Below are 24976 nucleotides of genomic sequence, written 5' to 3' on the forward strand. Positions count from 1 at the left end.
TTGCAGAATTGACGCGATACTGAAAATAATAGTAAAAACGATTGACAACAACAACCCCCCCCCCCCTCCCAACCCTTTGTCTTCTCTCATATTTTCAACAGAAATTAATCAAATCAAAATCATAGTTTAATTCTACCATTTTTATATCATTTAAAAGTTACTGTAGAGAAGATAAATTAACCTACCCATCCACCCTTTTGCTTTGTTTATTTATTTTTTTTTTTTTTGGGGGGGGGGGGGGTGTTGGGTGTTTGGTTGTTGGTGGTTGGGGGTGTTGTGTCTACAAATCTAACATTTTTTTCAACGTGATTGATCTCTTCTTTCATTTTTCTTATTTTGTTTTATACTTTCTGTCTCCAATCATTAAATATTTAGACTATATTAGCCAATAAATTCATCAGTTGTGGGTGCAATGTGACATTTTTTGAATCCGGACATAACTAGCTATCCATCACCTGTATAAATCTTGCCAAGGGTATATTGGGCAGGGGGGAGGGGTACGGAGAGGGTGAAATTACCTATCAATCCCAGATAAATAGGAAAAAAACCCATCAAAAATAGATTGATAAGGAAATTAAAGAACAGTGAAAACGACATTCTGAAAAACTGAAAACAACTTATTACCTGCAGGGTGTCTCTGAAATAACTGATAATGTGTCAATCTTTATTGCATTTATACCTATACCGATGAGGCTTTTTTCTTATATATAAAAGTCCAGTGTAGGAGTTTTTCCTGGTACAAATGTATTAATACCCTCCCACTACCAAGCCTTTATTTGGCAGTACACTGTATAGTCAGACAGCGAGTTATTTACCTCCTTCAAAAATCAATGACTATAAACTCAAAGGTTTTGTCATTGTTTATAGTAAATCTTTCAATGGATAATTCAGATGAGATCATAAAAACATTGCTAATAGTGTATTACAGTAGCTTGTTTTCACCCCCCTTTGATGACACAAACTGATTAATCAATTAGTCAGTCATATCAGCTGAACTCGCTGAACTTTTGTAAATATTATGAAAACATAACAATGAAGCCTGATTTTACACAGATTCATTTTGAAGACAAATACATCATAATTCTTAATTTTAGATCATATTTTGCGAGCCAAACATAATTGATGAGCTTAAAACATTTGAAAAATTCTTTAACATCGTCTTGCTGAAAGTCTGATCACTCATTCAACAATCATGTTAACAAGCCTAAAACCTTCATTAAGGCCACCATTACATGAATACTTCTTAAAACAAAATCCAAATTTCCTCTATCTAAAAATGTTAATGTTCTTCTTTTTGGACATTTACATTCCAATAAATGGTAAACAACATTTAAAACTTCATGTACATGTATTTTGCTTTAGTTGGGCCCATTATTTAGAAGTTCAAGATTTTTTTTTTTTCTAAAAAAGATCAGACTTTCATATAAAAGGTCCCTCCATGTACTGAAAAGGGAAGAAATATCACATCCAAGAATTCCGCTTAAGTCTGTCACGCATCAGCCTTTAGCTGGGTCCCTGATAAAGTCACTTTCTCGCCAGGTTTGAAGGCTGGCATACCCAGGTAAGGACAGCTCGCACATCGAAACGCATCGCCCAGATAGCACTGAAAATAGAAAGAGGAAACGGCTACTTGACATCAAATAACAAGCAGCTGTATTTATATTCTGGCACTGACTCACACCTGCTTGACCTAATGTCAATTACGTAAAGTGGATATCCATGCACATACTGCACAAGATGAATGCGCATTGAAGACATGATTCTTTGTTGCATTGAAGAACCTGAATCGAGGATAAGTTGAATGCTTTTTCAAAGAATAAGTGTGTTAGTGAGTTTACATCACAACTTTTTTTGTATTTTCTTTCCTGTCTATACATAAGAATAAAAATTTTCTCCCCCTCTTTCATTAAAACCGTTTCAAGTGAATGAAAAAGAGCATTTTTGTGTTAAATACTTAAATGTGCTGAAAATAAATTGTTTTTTTTATTACTGAATATAATAACAACAAAAATCTCTTCAGAAAGAACATCAGCAATCATAATGAAAAAAAAAATAGATCCCACTCTGTCTGTCTATGGCAAATTGAACCCAAGTCAACCCCAACCACATGAAAACCAATTAACCCAATCCACCTGCAACCACATCAAAACCAATTGTTTACCTTGATGAAATCTCAAAACCAGAACACAGGGGATCTATAACCTTTAACTGGATCAATTATAGAACTCAAATAAAAGAGAAAAGGGATAGACTGAACTACATAAGAGACAATTATCCATCGATACTCAACTTTGACAGGCCATCAATTTTATCATAATTTCTTAAAATGTATATATTCAATATAAATATACAATACATCTTAATAAATAATTATCAAGTCTGTATTTACTTTGTTTATACAATTTCTTGTGTAACTTAAAACATTTTCCTGACCTTCAAAATACCAACCCCACCTCTTCAATTCAAAAAATGTGTACACAAGCATAAATATGGAGAACTCTAGAGTTTGGACTACCAGCCACTACAGAACCCCCCTTTGTTTTAGGAGACTTCAAGCCCAGGCTGTTCTTCTGAAACTTTAGATCTGAAGAATTTAATGACTTAATAGGCCCAGAGCGTACTGAGTACATTTGTTATTTGGTAGACACTGCACCACTTGTGATTGTGTATGTCACTTTGTCTAAAAAGGTTGTAGTCCAAACTCAAAACAAATCTATTACAATAAAAGAAACTGATTGCTTTCCGAAAATTAGAATTTCCATCTAAAGAATACATGGAACATTGAAATGTGATGGAAAAAAACTAAACAACAGAAATGACAACAGAATCACATAGATAAAATGTTCGATTGTTAAAATAATAATGGGGGTTTCATTATTTAATCATATTCACTCCATGTGTCAACATTTACTATTCTTCTTTATTTGGGTGGAGTAGCCTAGCTGCTATTTTGCTTTGCTTTACTTTAATTAGAACATTTTTCATTTTGTGTACTTTCAATGTTACCCTCAGAAATTCTCTTGCTTGGGGAGGGGGGGGGGGGGGGTGGTATTCAAATCAGTTGCCCTCATCTGTGGAGAATGACTTTAGTTTTCATTACGCCAAAGGATCCAAATGTTAACATGTAAGCAAATTTGAAGAGGAAAATGAAACCTTCAGAAATAGCACAGGTTCATAATAATAATCGACATCTAACTAGACATGGAGTTTTGTTTTAAACATAATTAAGATCACTTTTACTAAAGTCCAAGCAAGGTATTTCAGTGGGTTCCTTACTACGTAATGCACAAACTGGTACAGAATTAGTTTTACAAATGAAAGTCTCTGACTTTGTTAAAATATATGATACAGTTTGCAAAATCCATTAAGAAAAAAAAATGAAAGAAAGCAAGATCCATGTAGACAAGGTTAACCGTAGCTTTAGAAAACAGAGAGCAAGCAAGCCCTGACATAATTTTCAAAAAATGTCCATGTATAAAACATCTAATAAATCCTGGTGATTCAAATAACGGTAGACCTGTCTGCTAAATATGCCATGAATGCCTGCCAATGTGCATGTTAAGGGTAACTTCAGTTATCAAGAAGGAGATATGCACCAGAAATCAGTCAGATAAATGCAACTAGAGTGAAAAGTAGGCCTAAAAATCTCTGAATATTTGAAAATGTTCAAAGTCCAAGGGCAATACTGGTATTCCTGCTGAATTTGGATTATGTGAAAATCAAACAACTTCCTTATATGATTATCAGTGTAAAAAACCCCGTCAAAAAACCAGTTCAATGTATGCAAACAACACACAGAAGTCTTGAAACTGTCAGGACAGAAAGGAGATGGAATGACACCTATGAAAAGGCACAACATTTTTTAAATGTCGCGACTATCTTATGGTTGGGGCATAAAAATTGGTGTTGAATGCTGTCTATGCATTGAAAATAATTGAAAACACTGGCTAAAATTATGTCATTTCCATGATGGAAAATCCCAAATATCAATAACCTCTTATTGGGAAGATATTGGAAGTAACAAAAAAAAAAAGATCTGTCAATTTTATACAACTTCCTAATCTGATATCCTTCTTATCAAAAAATTGTTAAATATAAGATTCATAATTATTCAACAATCTTATATGTCGGCGACGTACTTTATGAAAAGGGAAATAATTCTTAAGGCGACAAGCAGCAATGGGGGTTCCAAAACAATCTGAAGTCCAAGGAAGATAACTCTTGTGCAATATTTTAGCAATACTACCCTCTGTTGAGTAATTCTGTTTACTAGTACATCTATATATGTAAAGATTAAAACTTTAATCAAATGTAAACATTGATATTATCACATCCTTTCTGGCGTGTTTTCTAAGATCGGGTAACATTCAATTTTGACATTTGCACTGAGAATAAACAATACCCGTCCCTGACCACAAAGTTTCTTACTGGCCCTCTAACCACAGATTTCCTAATCGGTGGATTCAGATTACCGCTGATTGGCTGCTGGTACAGAATAAATAACCCACAGACAAAACAGCAATTCATTAAAGAATAAAAAAATTTACTCGTTTCTTATTACCGTTGGAATTGTAGTATTTTTTGTAGCGTATGAATACATCATCATGACAAAAAAAAATCATATAAATTCCTTTGAAAAGAGAGCATTATCAAATGGTACTTAAACATATTGGAAAATTTTCAAATTTTAAAGCTTGCTAAAAGTGTTAATTAACCACTTTTGCAGTATGCTGCTACTTCATTAAGAATAGTAATAAAGAAAAGCACAACGTCGTCCATATTATATTTCTGTCCAAATAGCCCTTCATCTTTCAAGTTTATAAATGATAGGCAAAAATGAATCAATCACTGTGGAATCATTATTGTTTGTGGGGGACCAATGTTCATGGCTTTCATGGGTAACCCTTCCCCACAAGCGTATATACAAGGATTTGTTTAATATTTATTTATGAAGTAGAACTTGCTACCAACGAAATTACATCCCCACGAACCAAGAAAACTTTGGCTACCCATGAGCATTGACCCCGCAAATAAAATGATTCCACAGTATCAAGGTTTGTTAAAAAAAATTTATTTCCAATGGTAACCATTTCAAATGCTTGATATACTAATGCTATATGTGTTGCCATCCTTTCTTTAAAGGCAGAACATTTTACAAACGCCCCCTTTTTTACCTGTACAAACTTCAAAAAGATGCCGCTTGTCAATCAAGTTTGAAACAATAGCACCCAGTTTGATTGACGTGATCGTCCGAGCATAATCTTGCCAGGTCCGCGGATTTCTGTTTACTAGCAATTAACAACGTTATCTTTGATATCTTCCGTCATGTATTAAAAGGGGGATTAAAAATTGAATTTTTAACATTACCAGTATTAACATTGTTTATGAAAAATAATTATTCAGTAATTGAAAATACGTAATTTATATTTCAATCATGTTGAATGCATGTGATCTAATAAATTCTACGAAGATGCATGAGCAGCTCCAAGGCATATACCGGTACACTCTTCTGAGCTACTAAAGCTGTATTTACTGGTACTACACTCGCACGAAAACGTCACTCCATGGAAAACGAACTCCATTAATTCTCACCGTGTAATGGCTACCTTTACATTCCACATTCCAACTGATCGTATGGTTTTCTTATACAATTATATTTATTAAAATTACCTTCCTAAACAATGTCAAGGGCTAAAGTTACACAATGTACCGACTTATATTTTTAAAGCAGAATTAATTTACTGAATTTTTTTCAATTGTACTTTACACACGTGTGCTTAGAGAAAATTGGGACGACGCAAAACATTTCTGTATAAAATCGCTTCGTATAGTCATTAGAACAATAACATATTCAAACTAAGAACAATTCTGACTAATTATTTATTTCCTGTGTATTAATTTGCTTCCTGTGTATAGTGATTAGCAGCGTTCACGACCGCAGGAAGACTGCAAGCCCTGGAGGCTTTCACACCTCTAGAAATTAAGCCCCGCCCTCACCTGAGATTTACCACCTGGTAAAAATGTTCGTCCTTTAAAACCAGAATTCCAATTCCAATTGTCGAAAAAGGGGAAAGGGGAAAAAATGTGAAAGCATTTTGAATTGGAAATAACACCACTGGGTCCATTTTGAATATGAAGGCAGAGTGCTCAATGAATGTGATTCAGTGAAATACTTACACTTCCACAGGCTGAGGTTGCTGTCTTTTTCTTGGTTTTGGCCTCCGCTTCCAGTTCATCAGACAAACCACAAGTACAGTTTTTACATGCTTTCTTCTTCTTTGGACCATCACCACAGGTTGCTGAAGTGACAAAAAAACCCTATTACTACCTATGAACTCAAAACTGTTAAACTGTTATCCAAATATTCTTTCACATTAGCAAGTATCAACTATGTTTACAGGTACCTCACTTTAAGCACTAGTGCATGTTTATGAAACCAGCTTTTCATGGAAACACACAATTAAAAAAAAAAAATTCTCTATACTACAGGTATCTGGTATTTACAGCAGACTTTATAAAGAAAATTTACACAGTGTATATCTAATTCGGGTTCAATATATCATCATGTATACTATCATCCCAACAAACAAATTAAAAAAACTTTACCTTTGAGTGATGAGGGATCTGGCTTCTTGAGGTCGTCTTCATCCAACAAAGCATCATCATCCACCAACTCCACTTCATCATCCAACATGTCGGATGCTGACAAGGTCCACACCTTGGCTACCTCCTCTTGTGATTTATCCACTGAAAGAAAAATAGCAAACAAAGCTGACTATGGTACAACTTACTATTGAAAACTTTTGAACTTCATGGATTATTCTTTTTTTTCTCATTTGGATAAACTTTGGTTTAATTTTCTTCATTCCTTATAAATAAATGGGATTCTACAATCAGTATACTGGTACATAATAATAAAAATGTTAAAATTCAACATACAATGTAATTTTTTTAGAATTATTCCAATAGAATTAAACCTTTAAAAAATCAAACAGCAACATTCCATACCTTTCTTCTTTCCAAATGAAATTTTAAGCTGTGAAGTTGATCCCACTTCATAATTTGGCTTTTTGGAGGTTATCTTAATGACTTGGAATTCTTTTGTTAAGGAGAGAGAGTTTTGTATACTTTTTACATCATCTGCTGATATTTCAACTTTTTCTGGCTGTAAAGATAAATTTGATGAGCTTTTTTTCAGTATGTAAATATTAATTATCATGTAATTATCATGTAAGACATACCCACAAAATTTACAATACCTAACCCGTTGCAAATTCTGAATTTTTCCACATTCATCTCAAATGATATTAAAGGCAGCAAAAAAATCTTATTTATACCTGGGATATATCAACAAATCCAGAGAGTTTGATGGTAGAGATAAGTTTGTCTTTCGCCTTAAGCTGTCCGTTCTCTGTGGATTCATTGACTGGTTCCTGAACTATCAAACTTCCATTTGGTTTAAGAATGCGACAGATCTCTCCCAGAGAATCAGTCGTGTGAAGGTATGAACATGGCTGTATCAAACCAGAAATGGCTGCGTCAAATGAAGAATCTTGGTATGATGCTGAAATCAAAAAAGAAAATTTGATGAAATATGACTTTGTAACTCAACTCAGGCAACTTTAAGTTACCGCGGTAGCATTTGTGACAAAAGTGTTTTGATGCTAATCATAGTTTACATATGTTTCACAAAGAATCAAAGTCTTTCATGATACAATGAGACTTTGTAAGGACATGCACATATATCAAAAAAGTTGACACTAAGGTATTTCTTAAAGAATTTGAATTTTCTCACAGGAAATTTTGACACAGTACTTTTGTTCATTAATATTAAACAAGAACTAGTTTTTAAACATATCTCCTAATATTTCTTTAAATAAGCAGTTGAAATCAAAACCAATTCTGATAAAAATCATAATATGCAACTTACATAATGCTAATCTTTCAATATTTTCCACCTGGACTTTGCCTGTTTCTCCTACTTTAGCTTTGAGTTCCTCAACCACTTGTTGCAGTTTCTCAACAGCTTGATTTCCTGACCAAAGTAAAAGTATCTTCTGTCCAGCAGAAATATCTAAATTCTCTGCCATTTTCATGTTTCTTTTTTCTTCTGAAAAATAACAATGGAAATAGATTTAATGTACCACTATTGTGGAATTAAACAACCTTGTTAATATAATCATACTATTACTCAAAACTTGTATATCTAAACAATTGATTGATATACACCAGTCCCTGGGCTTTAAAATAATTAATAGACTTACATGTATATTCATTTCATATATAAATTGAAAAAAAGGTCAAAAGATCAAAATTTTAATTGTGTAAATGACTAGTTTGTTCATTTATTGTAAAATACAATAGTACAAATAAGAGTTTTTTGACATATTTTAATTGGTTGCACTTGAGCAATTATTTCTTGTGAAATAAAGCTACATCTGAGGGGTGTCAACAAAGCAGGTGCTTGCAAGTGCTTGCCAAAATTTGTAATGTAGGTATACCACACATTTCATATCTATAAGGATGAGTAAAATATTTATCTTTTCAAAGCTTTTTCTCTTAGCAGCTCAGACTTAATCTCTTAATTTAACCTATATATACCTATATGAAGGCATTCCACAACTTTTCAATCAATTCTGACATTCAAATGTGATAGTGTGTATAAGAAGTACATAATAGGCTCAGTACCGCCAAGGCGATATTCCTATTAGCAATAACTAGTGCCACTTGCTCAATCGGTTGAGCATTGGTTTTTTAATTGAAGAGTCTTGGATTCGACCTTAGCTTTTACTTGTGGTCAGTACTTAGATAGAATGTTCTATCATTAAAATGACAGATGTCCTACGGACCCAGTTTAACGATAGAATTTGTCCCATATACTCGCTTCGTAGCAAATAAAAAATTATATCACGCTGTATCTCGCCTAAATTTTCATATGATTGGTCTCAAATACCTACAATGTTGCTCTTTTATAATCCCATATTACCACATTAACTGTTTTTGCAACGAAATCGCTGCCACTTTTAAATCACATTTGAAAATTCACTGTTTATGGTCGCCATGTTAATGATAAATTCCAAGATATTCCGAGTGCAATTTCCAACAAAATGGCAGGCAAATTCAAACACATTTTTTAACAAAATGCCTTGGTACGACTCATTAAATGGATTTTTGTGGACTATACTACATAAGCATTTTCAAAAAGGTTTGTAACGTATAAAAATGTGTTTTTCCTCTGCAGATATTTTTAACAAACTAAAAATCGACGCGATCGAAGCTGATCCGCTTCACGGCTGCTACATTGCAAGTATGTGGGACAAATTCTTACTGTGACCTGAGCGTAGCCTGGTTACAGTAAAATTATAATCTTTCTTTCTTTAATATTCTTTCTAGTCAGTACTCGATACTCCTACTTTTTTACACATATCAAAAAACTGACATTTAGATAAATGAATAAACTTTACCATAATATTTCTGCAAAAAATGACAATATGTTGAAAATACAACCTATTGATGACTTTAAAGAAAAGAATTAAAAGTTTGATAGCTATATAGGCCTATTCATAATTCATCATGAATGCTGATACAAAGATTACTATAATTACACTTGACATAATCTCTGATGGAATAGTACACATTAGCCTATTACTAGAGGACCCTAATTATCACAGAAAGAGAGTTCCTAAATTGACACCGGTGTATAGATTTATTAACAACTTTTCTTTCAGTATGACATTTCATTACCTGACGAATTTAACCGGAAGTGAAATACAACCTTGACCTGAGATCTCAAAATAGAGGAATAAGTATGGTATGGAATAATCATTTAAAACGGGAATTCGTTCGAAAACTTTTTAGGTTTTAATTATTGCAATTTGATACTCATTCATCGTGAAAATTAAAAAAATATTCATTTGTATCGAATTTTGTTTTTAAGCGACACTTTACATATTTACAACATATAGAATCGCAATATAGAATTATCCGTTTTTATCCGAATATTTCATTTCACATGCTGTAATATTTGTAAAATATATAGAAATAAAAGTATTTTAAATATTGTTTTCAACAATAATTTATCAATATTTTCTCATGTAGATGTATTCATGATCAAAACAATGTAGAACAAAACACGGACAAAATTCCAAATACGAACTGATACCTGATTGGTTAATTTGGAAAGGACGTCTCATAGGCGGTAGATTGAATTTTTGTGTAAGGGGCTAATGCAGTAAAAATAAATAAATATGTCTATGGACATTTTGGGTGATGATGTTTGGGAGTACAATGCTCCACAATACGTTGACTTTGCAGCTGGTGAAGATGACCCAAACGCAGATGCATGGTTTGGTAAGTATTATCGGTTAATTAAAATAACCAAATCAATGTTATTTTTGATTTTATTTTCCCCATTATTTAAAATTTTATCTTTCTCATGAAGCCTAAGATTAATTAGGATAATTACCAAAACCACCAGATCATAGTAACCCTACATGTTATTTCTATTCATATACATCAGATCGACAAAATGAGGTAGGGAACACAATTCCCTTAATCAATGATGTAACTTGTGCATCCACTCCTGAGGCTCGTCGCTTGACAAGGTCTATGTGTGCAACTCCTAAGAATGACAAAAATTTACCAGAAGCAACAGGTAGTTATAAATATGGTAATGGGGTGTGACTAATCCTCCAATCCCAGTACCATTTCTTGCCAGGGCATTAACATCAGGTTTTGTATATAATTATATGAGTTAATAGAATGATGTAACAATGCACTGGCAAGAAATGGTTCTGGACGAGAATTAGTCGTTGCCAGTAGTGAATTAGTCCAACAGTTTGTTTTGTAATTGATAGACATATTCATGATATTGGGTCAGGAATTTGGAGAATAAGCTTAAAATGTTATGAAAAGATGTCTGTTCTCTATTGAAATCTTTGATTGGAACTATTGTGTGTAGTGTTAGAACAGTTTTTGCGCAAGGGTTTGTACATCATCTCAAGCAATGGTCCAGAGGCCACATAGCTCTTTCCTTCCATGACTGCTAGAATACATAAGCTAGGACTGTATATTCCTAATTATAAATAAACAAACTAATATCTGTAAAATCTCCAGAAGCACAACTCACAGATTTTAAAATCTCCCTTTATTTTTCCACAGATGTAAACTATTTGGAATTATGATAAAAATTTGGCATTTTAAATTCTAGCGATTTGATGCAAAACCGATGAATCACAAAATTAAGTACTCACGTAAAAAAAAAATAATGAATCTACAGTATTGTTAACTTGAATATCCACATTCCACATGTCGTCTGTTACATTATATTTAAATGCAGTGGATGATAAAAGGTCACTTCAAAGGTCAATCTCCATCAATGCTCTACATGCATTGGTCAATATTTCAATAAACTACAAGATATTTCTGTCTCATGCAACCATGGCCAGATAGGAGAGGAACTATGGGGTTTCTATGTTTTAAGAACTCATACAAGTCGGGATGTACATTAATTAAAAGTGTGTTTTAAATATACTTTTTAAAAAATGATTTATTTTAATGTAAAATTAAAGAGAGGATTAGATAATTCTTTTAAAATTGATTACAGAGAAGAAAAGCACACCTGCACAGCCTAAGAAAATAAATAAGCCAGCTGGAAGCATATCATCAAATGCTGGAGGTGATGGATCAAAAGTTCCAGATACTAACTCCAAGTATGATTTCATAAAAAAAAATTCCTCACATACGTGTGTCAAATTAGAAAATAAGTATAAACACATTTTGTAGTTACATGTAATGTTCAATGATTTGAGAGAAAGAAAAGAAAAGTTTAAAAAATCCAAAGTTTTATCAAGTTCTTGATTAGGAATGTATGGGTGTTGAGTATTAACTATTATTTTATTTCATGTTCCTCAAGAAAATTTGCTGTGCCTATGAAAGCAATTCACCCTAAGACAAAATCAGAAAGTACTCCAGAGACCAGGGGGAGGTCAAGGTCATTAAAGCGGACCAATTCCATGAGAAATGTGAGCACAAATTTGCCCAACCCCCAGCTTCAGAAAAGACGGTCTGCAGATCCTGCTAAGTCTGCCGCTGTATCAACTGTTAACAAGCCACCAGAAAAGACAATCTCTAACCCTAGCATTGCGAAAGCCAAGTCTCAGGTCAGGAGGAGCGCTGGGGTTATGGCCAGTACCACCAAGGGATCCCATGCTCGCACCTTGTCCACTGATAGTGCCTCACACTCCAGAACTAGATCTACCTCTACCTCCAGTGTATCCAGTAACAACGCCCAGAACACCTCACAAAACGAGGCTTCAGCAACCTCGTCAAAGATGCCTAAGCTTACTATTCCCACCACTCCAACATTTATGAGGTACTTATAAATAGGCTTAGTGATGCATTTGACCTTATATTCAAATCCTATTATTTTGGTTGAAAAGATATGAGGTAGTCTTGCAAACTTGCTTTGATATTAGTTTTGTGTCAATAATCATAGGAGGAAACCAATTGGAAAGGTTGAGAAAGTGAAGAGCAGTGAAGAACAGCAGCTGGAGCAAATAGCAAACATTAAAGCAGAATTCAACAAACGAAAGAAGATGGCCCAGAAGTCCTACCAAACAGCCATGAAATCCTCAGGTTATGTACCAGTGCACTCAAAGACCGAGCCCACAAAACCAGAGGACTTCCACTTTGAGACGGACACTCGTCTGAAATCTCAGAGTACCCACAACACTAGTGCTGATAAAAAGGCAGACTTTGTCAGGATTCTTCGATCAAACTCTAGGGGGCGATCACCAGTATGTATTATTCCAATGTGGCTAAAGAAATTAAACTAGAAGTGAAAAATCTGTGAGAATAAAACAGGCATTAGGGTTTTCTGATCTGCAATACAAAATGAAATATTGTACATTATCCCCCTATATTTGATGAGGTTGTCCGTAACTTTGGTAATATGGAACAAAATCATAATCATGAATATTTGCACTGAGTAAGGTTAAATTGTTTATTAAAGGGTCCTGCTGAAAGAGTACCCACCAAACCCCAACCATTTAAGCTTTCTGAAGGAAGAAAACGAAAAGCTGAGACAGACTCGGAGACCTACAAGAGCGTGGCTGAGCAGTTAGTGGCCTTCCATAAACAAACACCCGACAGATTTCATACTCAATCTAAAAGTGAGTAACACTCATCCATAAAGTAAGCAAAGAGCAAAAGTCTTTTTTTTAAAAAAATGTATTTTTAAGAATTTTTTCATTGCCAACATTTTGACCGTCAACAAATGGTTAACTCAAACTTAAACTTAGTGTTTGAAAGATGCATAATAGAGACTGTAAGGTTATGATGCTTGTTTCAATAGAAGGACCTGAAAGGGCTAAGCGAATACAATCTCACTCCCCTGTGTCAGGACTTACTGTGCCAAAAACCCCGAATTTCGAGTCTACCACCCGTTCACGGCCTGTTTTAGTTCCAAGTCAAAAAGACCTTGAAGAAAAGGAAATTGAGGAAATGAAAAAGTATGTCTAGAAATAAATGAAAAATTGTATTGTTGCATTCATAACTACCTTGTATGTAATTCAATTGTAAACTGCCGTGATAATTGTATGTTGACAAGATCATACTGGACTTCTTATAATGTTTCTGTGTCTATTTCAGAAATCAATTCAAAGCACACCCTGTGAACAAAAGAATCTTGACCAATCCCAACACTGGCGTGAAGAAGGTTGCTCCTAAGCCTGTCACCAAGTTTGAGGAGTTTGATTTGGAGTGTGGCAAGAGACCTCAGAATAAGAGTTTAAAATCTGACACTGAGGAAAAGTTTGAATTCCACGCTCAGCCTGCACCAAAGAAAATATTGGAAGGCCCAGTGGTAAGATAACTACAAAAAAAAGTTTTTTTCTCTCTCCTAACTTTTTCTCACTCTTAGTGCATCATCATCATCACTTTTAGTGCATCATCATCAATCTTACTGCATCATCATTGACATGAAATCAATGCATCATCATGATATGCTGTCAGTGTTAAAAACATCTTTTTCGTGTACGAAATAGTCAGAAATCCATGTGTGAAAATTTTAATTGTTTTTTTAAAAAAGCTGATTCTATTACATATCATGCATATATTGTATACTTTTCTCTATCAGGGGGTCAAGCCTGCCAAGTCACTTCCTCTGACCCAGCCTCAATCTCCAGCATTTGCTCTGCGACAGCGTGTACGACTCCCCATGCCCAAAGAAGAAGAGGAGGAGGTTTGTGTATCCAATGTCATATTGATCATAGAAATTTCACCTTAAATTGGATAAAATAAAGTATTTTAAACATTGACTCTTATATTGGTTTAGGTGTGCTTATGTAAAGTTTTCCTTACCATAGGAGATTGACAAAATAATATCTGTACATATTTTTATTATAGTTCATTTAAGAAAGAAATGTGTGGAGGATTTGATATGGTATTGAGCAAGCTCATTCAATGCATGACACATTTCAGATAGAGAAAAGTTTATCAAAGAAACGAGTGGCACACCATGGTGTTCCTTTTCAACCCAATCTGAGCCACAAGAGCACTGTCCCTCAACCTTTCACGTTTGAGGACAGAGACAAATCTCGAATGGCTCAGAAAAAGGCAGTCATTGATCATTATCTTGAAGAGGAAAACAAGGTTAGCTTGATGTTGTAAAAATGCATGGGACCAAAAGGAGTGACAGACTGAATTTGAAGAAAAGAATTTACAACTGATTTCTATCATAGATAATTCATATGGTTGTCTTCAGTTGTGGAATTTTTTTATTTCAAATTTGAATGTTTGTCACTGGATTTGGTCCCATTTGTATACTGTTTTTCTTACACAGTTTTTTTTTATGAATGTGCCCCCTAGGTCTCTAAGGTGATAAAGGGTCATGCTGTCCCCCATTCTGGCGTACCTTTCCAGCCGACTCTCAATCATAAATGTACGGTCCCTACTCCATTTTCATTCGAGGAGAGAGACAAACTTACCATGGTTAGAAAGCAAGAAAAAATTGAGGAAATTTTTGAGGAAGAGAAGAAGGTAGTACATGTGTGAAGCATGTGGCTATTTCACCCTCATTTTTGACAATGTTCTTTTATCTTGATTTATATTTGAATAAGTTTCTTGGTTTCTTTGCAAGCCTCTGTTTTTTAAGACACATTCTGTAAAACTGCTACTAGTGTGTGTGTTTATGCTTTTTTCTGTCTTTCTTTCATTTTGTTCTAATATAGTTTATTTTTCTATCTTCATTTTTCCTATTAAGCTTTTATAATCAATAAAACATGTACTAACATTTCTCTCATTTTTTTTACGCACATTCAAATATATAGTCTAAACATGCAATAGACTTAATAATTAGAGCTTGAATAAAAAATTCACCCCTGTTTTAGATGCGGGAGTTCCATGCCCAGCCTCTACCGATGGGAGAGGACGCTCTTCCTCCCAAGAAAACTAAACCTGTCACCATACCTGAGCCCTTCCAGCTGGAACTCGATGAGAGGGGAGTCAAAAGACTGCAGGAATTTAGTCAAAAGGTTTTTAATGAAACTTTTAATAAAATCTGTTAAGCAAGAATTTGAAACTGGTTGGGAACATTTCAAATGTACATGTGCATGTAATCTTATAAATGGTCAAAACTAGCAAAAATTCAATACTGATTACGGTACATGATATTCTCAGTCACATTGAACATGCAAAATGTCAAATACCTTAAAACTAACTGTTGTTTAAAGGTTTCTTTTTTAAATTCTGATTTCCCAAGATCTCATATCTACTCACTTATTTGCTTTTCCTCTCCATGGCAGTCTATGCCCAGAGTAATTGTAGATTATATTTATTGATCATTACTTTGCCCCTCTGTCCCTTTATGGAATTTGCTAATGGCACTATATGTGTATGTATATAAATAGCCCAGCGCTGGATCTGCCTTTGAGTGTTCTTGTCATAGAGAATTAGGATATCTTGATTTGATCTCTATAATGACTGGTGATTGTTTCATGCAGTATATCCTATTGTATCAATTACAGATGTTTTCATAGGCAATAATCTTTTTTCTGTTAAGGTTGAAGAAGAAAACACACATTTGAAAGAACAAGCCAAATTTCGAGCCAACCCAGCCAAAGTGCTGCATCAGGAACCATTCTGTCCTGCCAAATCATCAAAGCCTCTCACAGGTACAGTAAATACCGAAACTATAGCCTTTTTTAAGAGAAATTTTCTTGTTGTTCTGCTTGTACATTGACAAGTAATAGAAAGCCCCAAAAATGAACATTACATACACATGGTTTATGAAATGCTATTATTTGATGGAAGAGCTTGTTTTCAACTTGAGAGGTTTTTCACTGGGTTTAAAAAAACCCAAAAAACTTACTCATGTACATGCATACATGTATAAACTGGTGTCTCACATTATTGCAGTTCGTGAACGTTTTTGAATATGTGAAACTTATGTTGTGAGCCTTTTTTCAGAAGGCTGTAACATTCATGTTATGCTTATTTGTTCGTTTTTCATTCTTACAGACATAAGTGGATTTGAGTTGAACACTGAGCAAAGATCGCACAAAAGAGAGAATTTTGAAATGCACAAAAAGGCCAGAGAAGCCGAAATAGAAGCAGCCAAGCGACAGAGAGAAAGACAAAAAGAGGAGGAGGAAAAAGCCTATGTTGCTAAGGTGAGGGCAGAAGCTGTGCACAAATCCCAGCCAATCAAACGTTTTAAATCCGTGGAAGTCCTGCCCAGTGACAGACCATTGACATTTGCAGAGTCGCCAAAGTTCGAAACAGACCGCAGACTGAGAAGCAAAGTTAATTGCTTCTAAATTGTTTTTCTCTTTTATACTGGTGAAAATATGTACATTTACAATGAATGTGTAAAAAACGATGCTGAAAATTTTAGCTGTAAATTCACTTCCATGTTTTTAAGTGCACAAATTGTGCTTTTAATATTCCATTCATTTTAAAGGGAAAAAAATGGTTATTGTTTTGTTGTTGATGAGGCTAGAGACTTGTGATGTACAGTATCATACATGTACCTTGTACTGATGAAATCTAAATCTTCTATCTCGCTCTTAATTTTATCTTACTGTCATTTCTCTATCTAATGTTCACATGTATTTCGTTTTTTCATTGGTTTTTACTCATTAACAATGCCATACATATTCTTCATATTAGATTAAATTCAATATACATGTACTAGTAGATTATTGAGTGTACTAACTTATATGTTTAGGATTTCAGGCAATATTAAAGTTACTTTTCAAATGCATATCTGCATGGGATTTTTTTTCAACACCACAAAGAAACTTTTTCTTTTGTGTTGACAATACATGTTTATTAATTGCTCTTTATGTTCGATTTAATTTAATTTTGACTTCATAGATATGTATGCATTTTTTTCAGACAGAAGCAAACAATTATAATTAGTTGTGTATAAATGTAGAAATTGATTAAATTACTTCTTTTTACCTTTTAATCAATGTTGAGTGCTTGCATATGCATGTGCCCTAGATGATGTGCAACTGGCTTTTAACACAAGGATTACAAATAATTCAATTAGGGGCTTGATTAAAAGAGAGCAGATTAGAAAGAGGAACTTGTGGTGTCTGATTTTATTCCTGTACATTTATATATATCTTTTTTTTCTTTTATGCAAACATGTAGTTTTCACTGGTGTATTGTCATTTCGATATCTTATGCAAATGTAAGACGATTTATATGAATAAACGAGTGGATTAAATTGAAAACAAATTAGTGTGTTTTTCAAAATACAGTAACACTTGAATGTAAAGACAACCTTAGATCTGGAGTTGTTAGAGCTAAGTGACACCAGTTGACCAGCAATAGGGAAAAAAAAAACCTTCTTCTCCAGTGCTGCCAGATTTGGGTAGGAATCAGTTATTATAGCAGAATTGAAAATTTAGAGATAATTCCTAGTGATCTATGAAGGTTTACCCTTGGTTTGACAGTCATTTTTAATTGGTTAAATCAAGGGAACTATGAAGCAGACCAAGATTACCTGCATTGAAGAGCTGGTACATGTATATTGTTGGTCACAGCTTCCAGTTCATCAAAATTTTTGTAATGGTTGGACATGTAATATTACCTTAAATCTGCTGTTAAAACGTTTGCAAAAGTGAATCGGATCTTAAAAGCTTCAAAATCAGTACGTGAATTATATCAATTTTTTTTCATAATCATGATTCAGCTTTGTCAGTGGCTTTATAAACACATCTATTTTTCTTAAGAAATAAGAGGAAAAAGAAACAAAGTAAAAGTTTTTTAATGATTTAAAGCATGAATATATTATATAGATTTGGGGTTGTCATCGTAAAGACTTTCTATCAGATGCAATAACTTGACTTGTTTTATGTGATATAATTGTTGATATTAAATTCACGACACGTATTTTAGCCAAAACATTTTAAAAGAAAAGAATTGTTTGCATTCGTTTTTGACGCTTGTGTCGATTTGAGTTTGTTTTTTTTGGGGTACTCATATTATATGTATAACTGGAAAGAGATTCGGAGAGGGAAAAAAAATGTATATCTTTAACGCGGGTAATGTATGATAATCCTCTGACGTCTACGGTTGTGAAGTTTTGGTGGGAATCAATCTCAGAAGCGCAGTTGTTTCGCACGACTGTGCGTTGATTTTGATTTCTAGATAAATACCAATGTTTCTGTTCCTCATGTAAAAAAATGTCTCAGAAAAACTTCCGAAATCCTGTTTTCTACTTTTTAACAGTTCAATTATTCATGCGCTCATCAAGAAGGGATTGTCGGACCCCCCCCCCCCCCCCCCCCGAAAAATTAACTTTTGTTAAATCTCAAAGTAATATCTACCAAAGAATAGGCACCCTCGGCAAACAAATAATTCCGCCCCATGTTTTACATGAGGGGAGGGATAAGTTTGAAGATATGTTTTGACGTCATTGGATTTGTGACGTAACAATCTAGTTTCACATAACAACCAAAGAAGAGGAAGACAGTGCATGTTTGTAAGTAATGAGATCTTTCTATTACAAACAAGATGTAGAAACAATGGACGACGAGCACCAATCGGATTATTTGATACAAAGGTTGGAAGAAATGTTCGCAAAACTGGAAAAGAGATCACAGAAGACAGATGCGTGGGAGGGTGAAGACGAGGAAGGGGAAGAAGATAGAGGACAGAAGAAAAAACGGCGCCAACCAAAGAGGCCGGCGATAGAAAAGTCCCCACCTAACATAAGCGAAACTGCCAAAGCCGGAGGACTTGGAGATAGTGAGAAAGACGTAGAAATGTTTCATATAAAAGAGAAAAATAGGTTTTCCTTCAGGAATACCTGTAAAACAAGAACCATGGCCAAAGATCGGAAATTAAAGTCGGAGGATGAGATGAAAAAAATCATGAACACGGCCCTCCAAAGACAGGATAAAATCAAAAGGAGGCGAAAACGGGGGACTAAAAATGCAAAAAGGTTGGAGAAAATAAAAGAAAACATACTGTAAATATTTAGTATTTAAAAACCCTATGACTGGACATTAGATACATTGATATTCTACTCCAGATAACGATGGAAATACTAATCCAGTGGGGGGGGGGGGGGGGGGGGGGTTAGCATACCCAAAATTTAATGTTCATATCCTTATTTTCAATTTAATTTTTTACATGGTTCGTAATTTAAATATGCGGATAAAGGCCAGGTCCATCATAGTTCGCTTTTTTATATGCAAATTTAACACAAATCTTTCCTACGCCAAAAAGTGGAGGGGGAGCGGCAGCCCCCCCCCCCCACCTCTCGATGCCAGTGCCTATCAGTTAAATGAAGGAGTATAATGATATTGCAATTGTCAGAATTGTTTATTTTGGGGTATTAATAAATCACATATTTGTGACAAAAATGAATCCATCTTAGTCTATATTTTACTTACAGATCCGTAAGTGAAAAGGATGCTGAATTAGACGAAGCAAGCGCCAATCAAAGACTGGACATATTAAACGTACGCTATTTACTTGTGAATTTAATTTTGAAATTTTCTCAAGTTAATTTTCATTCTTTCTTTGTAAACTCATTGAATTGTTATGAGTTAAAATCTTGCCTGTAACATTATGGAATTTGTTGCCAGGTTCCCCGCATTACAGAACAATCAATGGAACATATGAACGAAAGAAATAGAGCAATGACTGCAGTCCATACCCAATTATTGGTAAGGAGGCTGTAAATTATATTTAACGTTTATGCTTTATGCATGATTAAGTAAACGACTTTTTAATTTTAATTGTAACAATTATGGGAATTCTATATGAATAACATTATTCATCAAATACGATTCAAATTATTTTTTGAATTCGAAATTTTTACATGACATGCTATAGATTTGATTTGCATGTTGGACGTTTAATGGTGCGATTTTTTTTAGAGCACATTCAACGCAGAGGCATTTGGAATTAAGATAGCGCATGCCGATAAAGTGAAACAAAAAAAAGAACAAATGGAGGCTGTTCACGCGGAATTGAAGGTAAGTCTCTACTATTCTAAGTTTTCTCCTCCGTGCCCCCTAAAATCGTCATTTAACAAATTTTGAAAATTATAACATCTACATTGAAAGATAATTTCACGCCCTTAAGAATTCGTCTTATTATTTCCAGGCCAAGCATTTGTCAAAAAAAAGGGTTAACTTAGATGGAGTGAGGGTAAACCATACAAAATAATAATAATCATACATCCATATGAATGTAGATTCTGATTTAAATGCAGCGTTCTTTTTCTTAAAAGTTAAAAACCGTCATTGATTAGAAAGGTACATTAGAAAAAAATTCCTCTTTTTAGAAATACGTCAGTGAAATCGTCGAGAAGACCCGGCAAAAGTTGCTGAAGGAGGAAACAACATTTCAGGTAATCCATGCATATACATGTAGCTATGATTAAAAAAAAAATACCATGAAATCGCTAAACATAATTTTATTTTGAGTTAATATGGAGGTCCTATCATATTTATTGTTGACAGTTTCTGCAAGTTCAGAAATCTATTAGGATGAAGCACGAGGAAAACGTCAAACGCATCCTGGATATCAGAAAGGCTAAAGAAGCCGTTCACGAGGAGCTGCTGGTATGGCCTCGTCAGTCGTCACTGATATATTTCATCTTCTATATATACTAGTATATTACTCTGTCCCTCTTGTTTCTTTTCTGGCTGAAGTGGGGAGGGGGAAGGGTTGTCGATGTCCATTGATGTTATAATGTGTGTGATTTTTTGTACACTTAACCTAATATTCTTAAACTTCTTCTTAAACTTCTTCGTAAAAAATGACACTATTTATGTACACCCCCCCCCCCCCCCCCCCCCACACACACACACACACATACACAGAAAAAACTAATTCAGAGTTAATTTGATTTTTTTTCAGACGTTATTTACCTCGGGAGTGAGAAAACCATTCATTGTCTACTGCGAAAAAGCAAAAGCCAAGAGAGAACAGATGATAAATGTGCATAAAGAACTGAAGGTACATATAAATACTTATAAAAAATATGGAGAAAATAATGACCATATTAAAGGTATTGTTAAACTGAGAGAGAGAGAGAGAGAGAGAGAGAGAGAGAGAGAGAGAGAGAGAGAGAGAGAGAGAGAGTGTTTATGTCTTGGTAATATTTTGAAAGAACTTTAAATTTTTCAGAGACAGACATTTCTAAAAGGACTGTGCATTGAAGATGATGATGAAGATGCTGGATTTGTCCCAAGGAAATTATTTCTGTTCGGGATAGAAGAATTTTCAAAAGTGCAACAGGTATGTAAATCATATATATATAATGTTGGGCTTTACCTGTAAATGCAATTCACCTGTATTTATAGGACGTTTAAACAATGATCACTTATTTCTTTTATTTTGTTCTTTCTATCAATAAAAACTTGAGTGCCTACATTAGTTAGCTCTTCAGTTACATATATTATTACACTTGTGTTTTGGTCAGTGATTTGAGATGCTTTTGATATTTTCCTAATTATAGGTTGTATTGCAACCAAACATTGCACAGAACAACTCTGTTGAAGTACCAAGCTGTTCTGTAGAACCAGTGGCGAATCAAGAGGAAGAGAGCGAGGTGTGTGATACCAATTATTGAGTTTACAAATCTCTTTTTTGCCAAAAATGTTTCTGAATTGGTACTCGTTGTAAATTTTCTTGGTTTTATATTACATTGTCTTGTTAACTTTTCCAGGCTCCTTTCAGTGCGAAAAGAAGACCCTCGATTGGCGAAAGATTTCTGAGATTTTTGGGATTTCGCTGAATCCTGAAACACTTTAAAAAGCCTTGTGATGACACGAATTTCCTTGATTATTCTTAAACCTGAATTCTTTTGTTATCTTTTGCTTCCGAAGTTATATATCAGTATTTAAAAGTTTATTAATCATTGATTGTTGCCAAATCTTTATTAATTAAAATTGATTTTATGTTTTATTTATGGTTTGCTTTTTCCCTCAATGGTCAAAGAGAATTAAGAAAAACTCAAGGGAGTTTGATTTTTTACAGATATTTTAATTAACTTGATTTGTTTTATGTGATATAATTGCTGATATTATTAAATTCACGTTTTAGCCAAAACATTTTAAAAGAAAAGAATTGTTTGCATTCGTTTTTGACGCTCGTGTCGATTTGGTGGGTTTTTTTGTACTCATTTTATATGGATAACTGAAAAGAGATTCGGAGATTCGGAGAAAAATATAAACAACTAGACACGATCTCGTTGCGAGCAACGAGGAGGTCTTCCGTGCGATTTTTTGAAGGTCATATGACCTTGACTTTGATATTTGACCCTTTATCTCCTTATCGGGGCAACAACACAAAAATTGATGGTTGAATTGTATTAAGAACATCATTCTCAGCATTTTATTCCATATTGATTTTCAAAATGATGCTTTTTCAAATATTTATTCAGTTTGAGGTATCAAAGTTTTGTACTTCTGGCCCCTTAAAACCCCGTAAAAACCCCTAAATACGGAACACACGATAAACTAATTAATTATAATATATTGTTAAATAAATGTAAGATAAACATTATTCCTTCCTAAACATATAACAAAATATTTTTTTAGTAAAGTGCTATAAAAGAAAGACTTCAGAGCCTTAAATGGCCCCTAAAAATAAAAAGATAGGTCTTTTGATATTTAACATATTTTGTTCAACAAGTGTTTAGAAATTCTTTGCCGTTTTTGAGCTATTTTGTAAAAACCGTTTTAGGGGCTGGCCCCTTATCTCCTTATTGGGGCCATATGACAAAATTTCGATGGTTGAGTATGGACAAGCGCATCATTCTAAGCATTTATTATTCAATATTGCTTTTCAAAATATTTCTCAGTAAAGTGCTATGGAAGATACTTTAGAGCCTATTTGGCCTTTAAATTGAAGGACCAGCCCCTTTTTCTTGGCATCATATGAAAGGTCTTTTGATATTAAACATATTTTGTTCAACAAGTGTTTAGAAATTCTTTGCCGTTTTTGAGCTATCAGGGAAAGGACGTTTTAGGGCCGACCCCTGATCTCCTTATTGGGGCCAGATAACGAAACTTTTATGATTGAATATTGTTTAAAACATGATTCTAAGCATCTTTTACTCTATATTGCTTTTCAAAATATTTGTCCTTTGAGATATATTCGATCGAAGTTTTGGCCCCTTAAAACCCCTAATTACGTTACGCATAATAAAAAATTTATAATATATAGTTTTATTAGTAAAAGATAACCATTTTTGCTTCTTAAACATATTACAAAATATTTCTCAGTAAAGTGCTATGGAATAAAGACTTTAGAGCCCTTTTGGCCCCTAAATTGAAGGACCAGCCCCTTTTTCTTGGCATCATACGAAAGTTCCTTTGATATTAAACATATTTTGTTCAACAAGTGTTTAGAAATTCTTTGCCGTTTTTTAGCTATCTGGGATAGGACGTTTTAGGGACCGACCCCTAATCTCCTTATTGGGGCCAGGTAACGATTCTTTTATGATTGAATATTGTTTAAACATATTACAAAAATTTTCTCAGTAAAGCGCTATGGAAGAAAGACTTTAGGGCCCTTTTGGCCCCTAATTTGAGGGACCAGTCCCTTTTTCTTGTTATCAAACGAAAGCTCTTGTAAATAGAAATTTTATTTACTCTATATATAATGTTAAAATATTTTCAGGAAAGGAGATAAAGAACGAAAACCATTAAAAATTACGTCGTTTTTTCTCAAACTCGATTTTCGGGTCCAGGCGAGCTTAGACGCCTTTGAAGCCAGACAACCATAAATGCCTTTAAACACATCTACAATCTTTTGTCTACAATCCCTGAAAATTTAAATTCAATATCTTTTTTCGTTTAGGAGGAGATAGCAGGGTAAAAAGACCCTCTTAAAATCACCAAAACGTCAATATCTCCCGAACGGAAATGACGTCATTAAAATAAAAAATTACATATAAGATTTTTATCAATATCTACAAGATCTGAAATTTTCACGGAAATCGGTCAAGTCGTTTTCAAGAAATCGCTTGTACAAAAAAGCGTAAGAAAAAAAAAGAAAAGGGAAAAAGAAACAAAGCAATAACAATAATGTCTTCCGTTGGAAACGGAAGACCTTAATAAAATGTATATCATTAACGCGGGTAATGTATGATAATTCTCTGACGTCTACGGTTGTGAAGTGTTGGTGGGAATCAATCTCAGAAGCGCAGTTGTTTCGCACGACTGTGCGCTGATTTTGATTCCTAGACAAATGCCAATGTTTCTGTTCCTTATGTAAAAAAAAATGTCTCAGAAGAACTTAAGAAATTTCCTGTTTTCTACTTTTTTAACAGTTTATTTATTCATGTGCTCATCAAGAAGGGGTTGTCGGACCCCCCCCCCCCCCCCCCCCCCCCCGAAAAATAAACTTTTGTTAAATCTCATAATAAAATCTACAAAAGAATAGGCACCCTCGGCAAACAAATAATTCCGCCCCCCCTCCCCCCATGTTTCACATGAGC

At 34.1% G+C, this 24976-nt stretch overlaps 4 protein-coding genes across 5 annotated transcripts; 3 read left to right on the forward strand and 1 right to left on the reverse strand.

The window, feature by feature from the left end:
• Positions 1-1039: 1039 nt before the first annotated feature.
• LOC105332874 (anamorsin homolog) lies at positions 1040-9841 on the reverse strand. Its single transcript, XM_011435602.3, has 7 exons — positions 9745-9841; positions 7931-8110; positions 7338-7564; positions 7009-7165; positions 6607-6747; positions 6178-6299; positions 1040-1603 (listed from the first exon to the last, which is right to left on the reverse strand). The coding sequence occupies exons 1-7, from the start codon at positions 9824-9826 to the stop codon at positions 1490-1492; spliced, it is 1023 nt and encodes a 340-aa protein (XP_011433904.2). The 5' UTR covers positions 9827-9841; the 3' UTR covers positions 1040-1489.
• Positions 9842-10166: 325 nt separating this feature from the next.
• LOC105332883 (targeting protein for Xklp2) lies at positions 10167-17745 on the forward strand. 2 transcript variants are annotated; one of them, XM_011435613.4, is made up of 13 exons: positions 10167-10350; positions 10520-10654; positions 11606-11711; positions 11915-12373; positions 12497-12797; positions 13013-13172; positions 13355-13511; positions 13651-13864; positions 14138-14242; positions 14482-14652; positions 15390-15533; positions 16061-16172; positions 16519-17745. In XM_011435613.4, the coding sequence occupies exons 1-13, from the start codon at positions 10248-10250 to the stop codon at positions 16815-16817; spliced, it is 2466 nt and encodes an 821-aa protein (XP_011433915.2). In that variant the 5' UTR covers positions 10167-10247; the 3' UTR covers positions 16818-17745. The 2 variants fall into 2 exon arrangements, with proteins under 2 accessions (XP_011433915.2, XP_011433925.2); XM_011435623.4 differs by lacking the exon at positions 14482-14652 and adding an exon at positions 14869-15039.
• Positions 17746-19030: 1285 nt separating this feature from the next.
• On the forward strand, positions 19031-20564 carry LOC136273318 (RNA-binding protein 25-like). Its single transcript, XM_066077749.1, has 4 exons — positions 19031-19456; positions 19913-19979; positions 20106-20186; positions 20400-20564. The coding sequence occupies exons 1-4, from the start codon at positions 19038-19040 to the stop codon at positions 20562-20564; spliced, it is 732 nt and encodes a 243-aa protein (XP_065933821.1). The 5' UTR covers positions 19031-19037.
• A 68-nt stretch (positions 20565-20632) lies between these two features.
• Positions 20633-22387, forward strand: LOC117693170 (uncharacterized). The gene is made up of 7 exons (XM_034483577.2): positions 20633-20673; positions 20810-20875; positions 20988-21089; positions 21388-21486; positions 21658-21768; positions 21989-22081; positions 22199-22387. The coding sequence occupies exons 3-7, from the start codon at positions 21015-21017 to the stop codon at positions 22265-22267; spliced, it is 447 nt and encodes a 148-aa protein (XP_034339468.2). The 5' UTR covers positions 20633-20673; positions 20810-20875; positions 20988-21014; the 3' UTR covers positions 22268-22387.
• Positions 22388-24976: the final 2589 nt, after the last annotated feature.

Source organism: Magallana gigas, chromosome 3 (assembly GCF_963853765.1).
Source record: "Magallana gigas chromosome 3, xbMagGiga1.1, whole genome shotgun sequence".
Taxonomy (NCBI): Eukaryota; Metazoa; Mollusca; class Bivalvia; order Ostreida; family Ostreidae; genus Magallana; species Magallana gigas.

Bases quoted from the DNA above. Each gene is read 5' to 3' on its own strand.
- LOC117693170 (XM_034483577.2), top strand. From the start codon at position 21,015: ATGAAGCACGAGGAAAACGTCAAACGCATCCTGGATATCAGAAAGGCT. The intron at 21,090-21,387 runs GTATGGCCTCGT...ATTTTTTTTCAG, and splicing joins CCGTTCACGAGGAGCTGCTG to ACGTTATTTACCTCGGGAGT. The intron at 22,082-22,198 runs GTGTGTGATACC...TAACTTTTCCAG, and splicing joins ATCAAGAGGAAGAGAGCGAG to GCTCCTTTCAGTGCGAAAAG.
- LOC136273318 (XM_066077749.1), top strand. From the start codon at position 19,038: ATGGACGACGAGCACCAATCGGATTATTTGATACAAAGGTTGGAAGAA. The intron at 19,980-20,105 runs GTACGCTATTTA...ATTTGTTGCCAG, and splicing joins AAAGACTGGACATATTAAAC to GTTCCCCGCATTACAGAACA. The intron at 20,187-20,399 runs GTAAGGAGGCTG...GATTTTTTTTAG, and splicing joins CAGTCCATACCCAATTATTG to AGCACATTCAACGCAGAGGC.
- LOC105332874 (XM_011435602.3), bottom strand. From the start codon at position 9,826: ATGATTATTCCATACCATACTTATTCCTCTATTTTGAGATCTCAGGTC. The intron at 7,565-7,930 runs GTAAGTTGCATA...TTTTGATTTCAG, and splicing joins TATTGAAAGATTAGCATTAT to CATCATACCAAGATTCTTCA. The intron at 6,748-7,008 runs GTATGGAATGTT...TTTTTCTTTCAG, and splicing joins TTCATTTGGAAAGAAGAAAG to TGGATAAATCACAAGAGGAG.
- LOC105332883 (XM_011435613.4), top strand. From the start codon at position 10,248: ATGTCTATGGACATTTTGGGTGATGATGTTTGGGAGTACAATGCTCCA. The intron at 12,374-12,496 runs GTACTTATAAAT...CAATAATCATAG, and splicing joins ACCACTCCAACATTTATGAG to GAGGAAACCAATTGGAAAGG. The intron at 14,243-14,481 runs GTTTGTGTATCC...GACACATTTCAG, and splicing joins CCAAAGAAGAAGAGGAGGAG to ATAGAGAAAAGTTTATCAAA.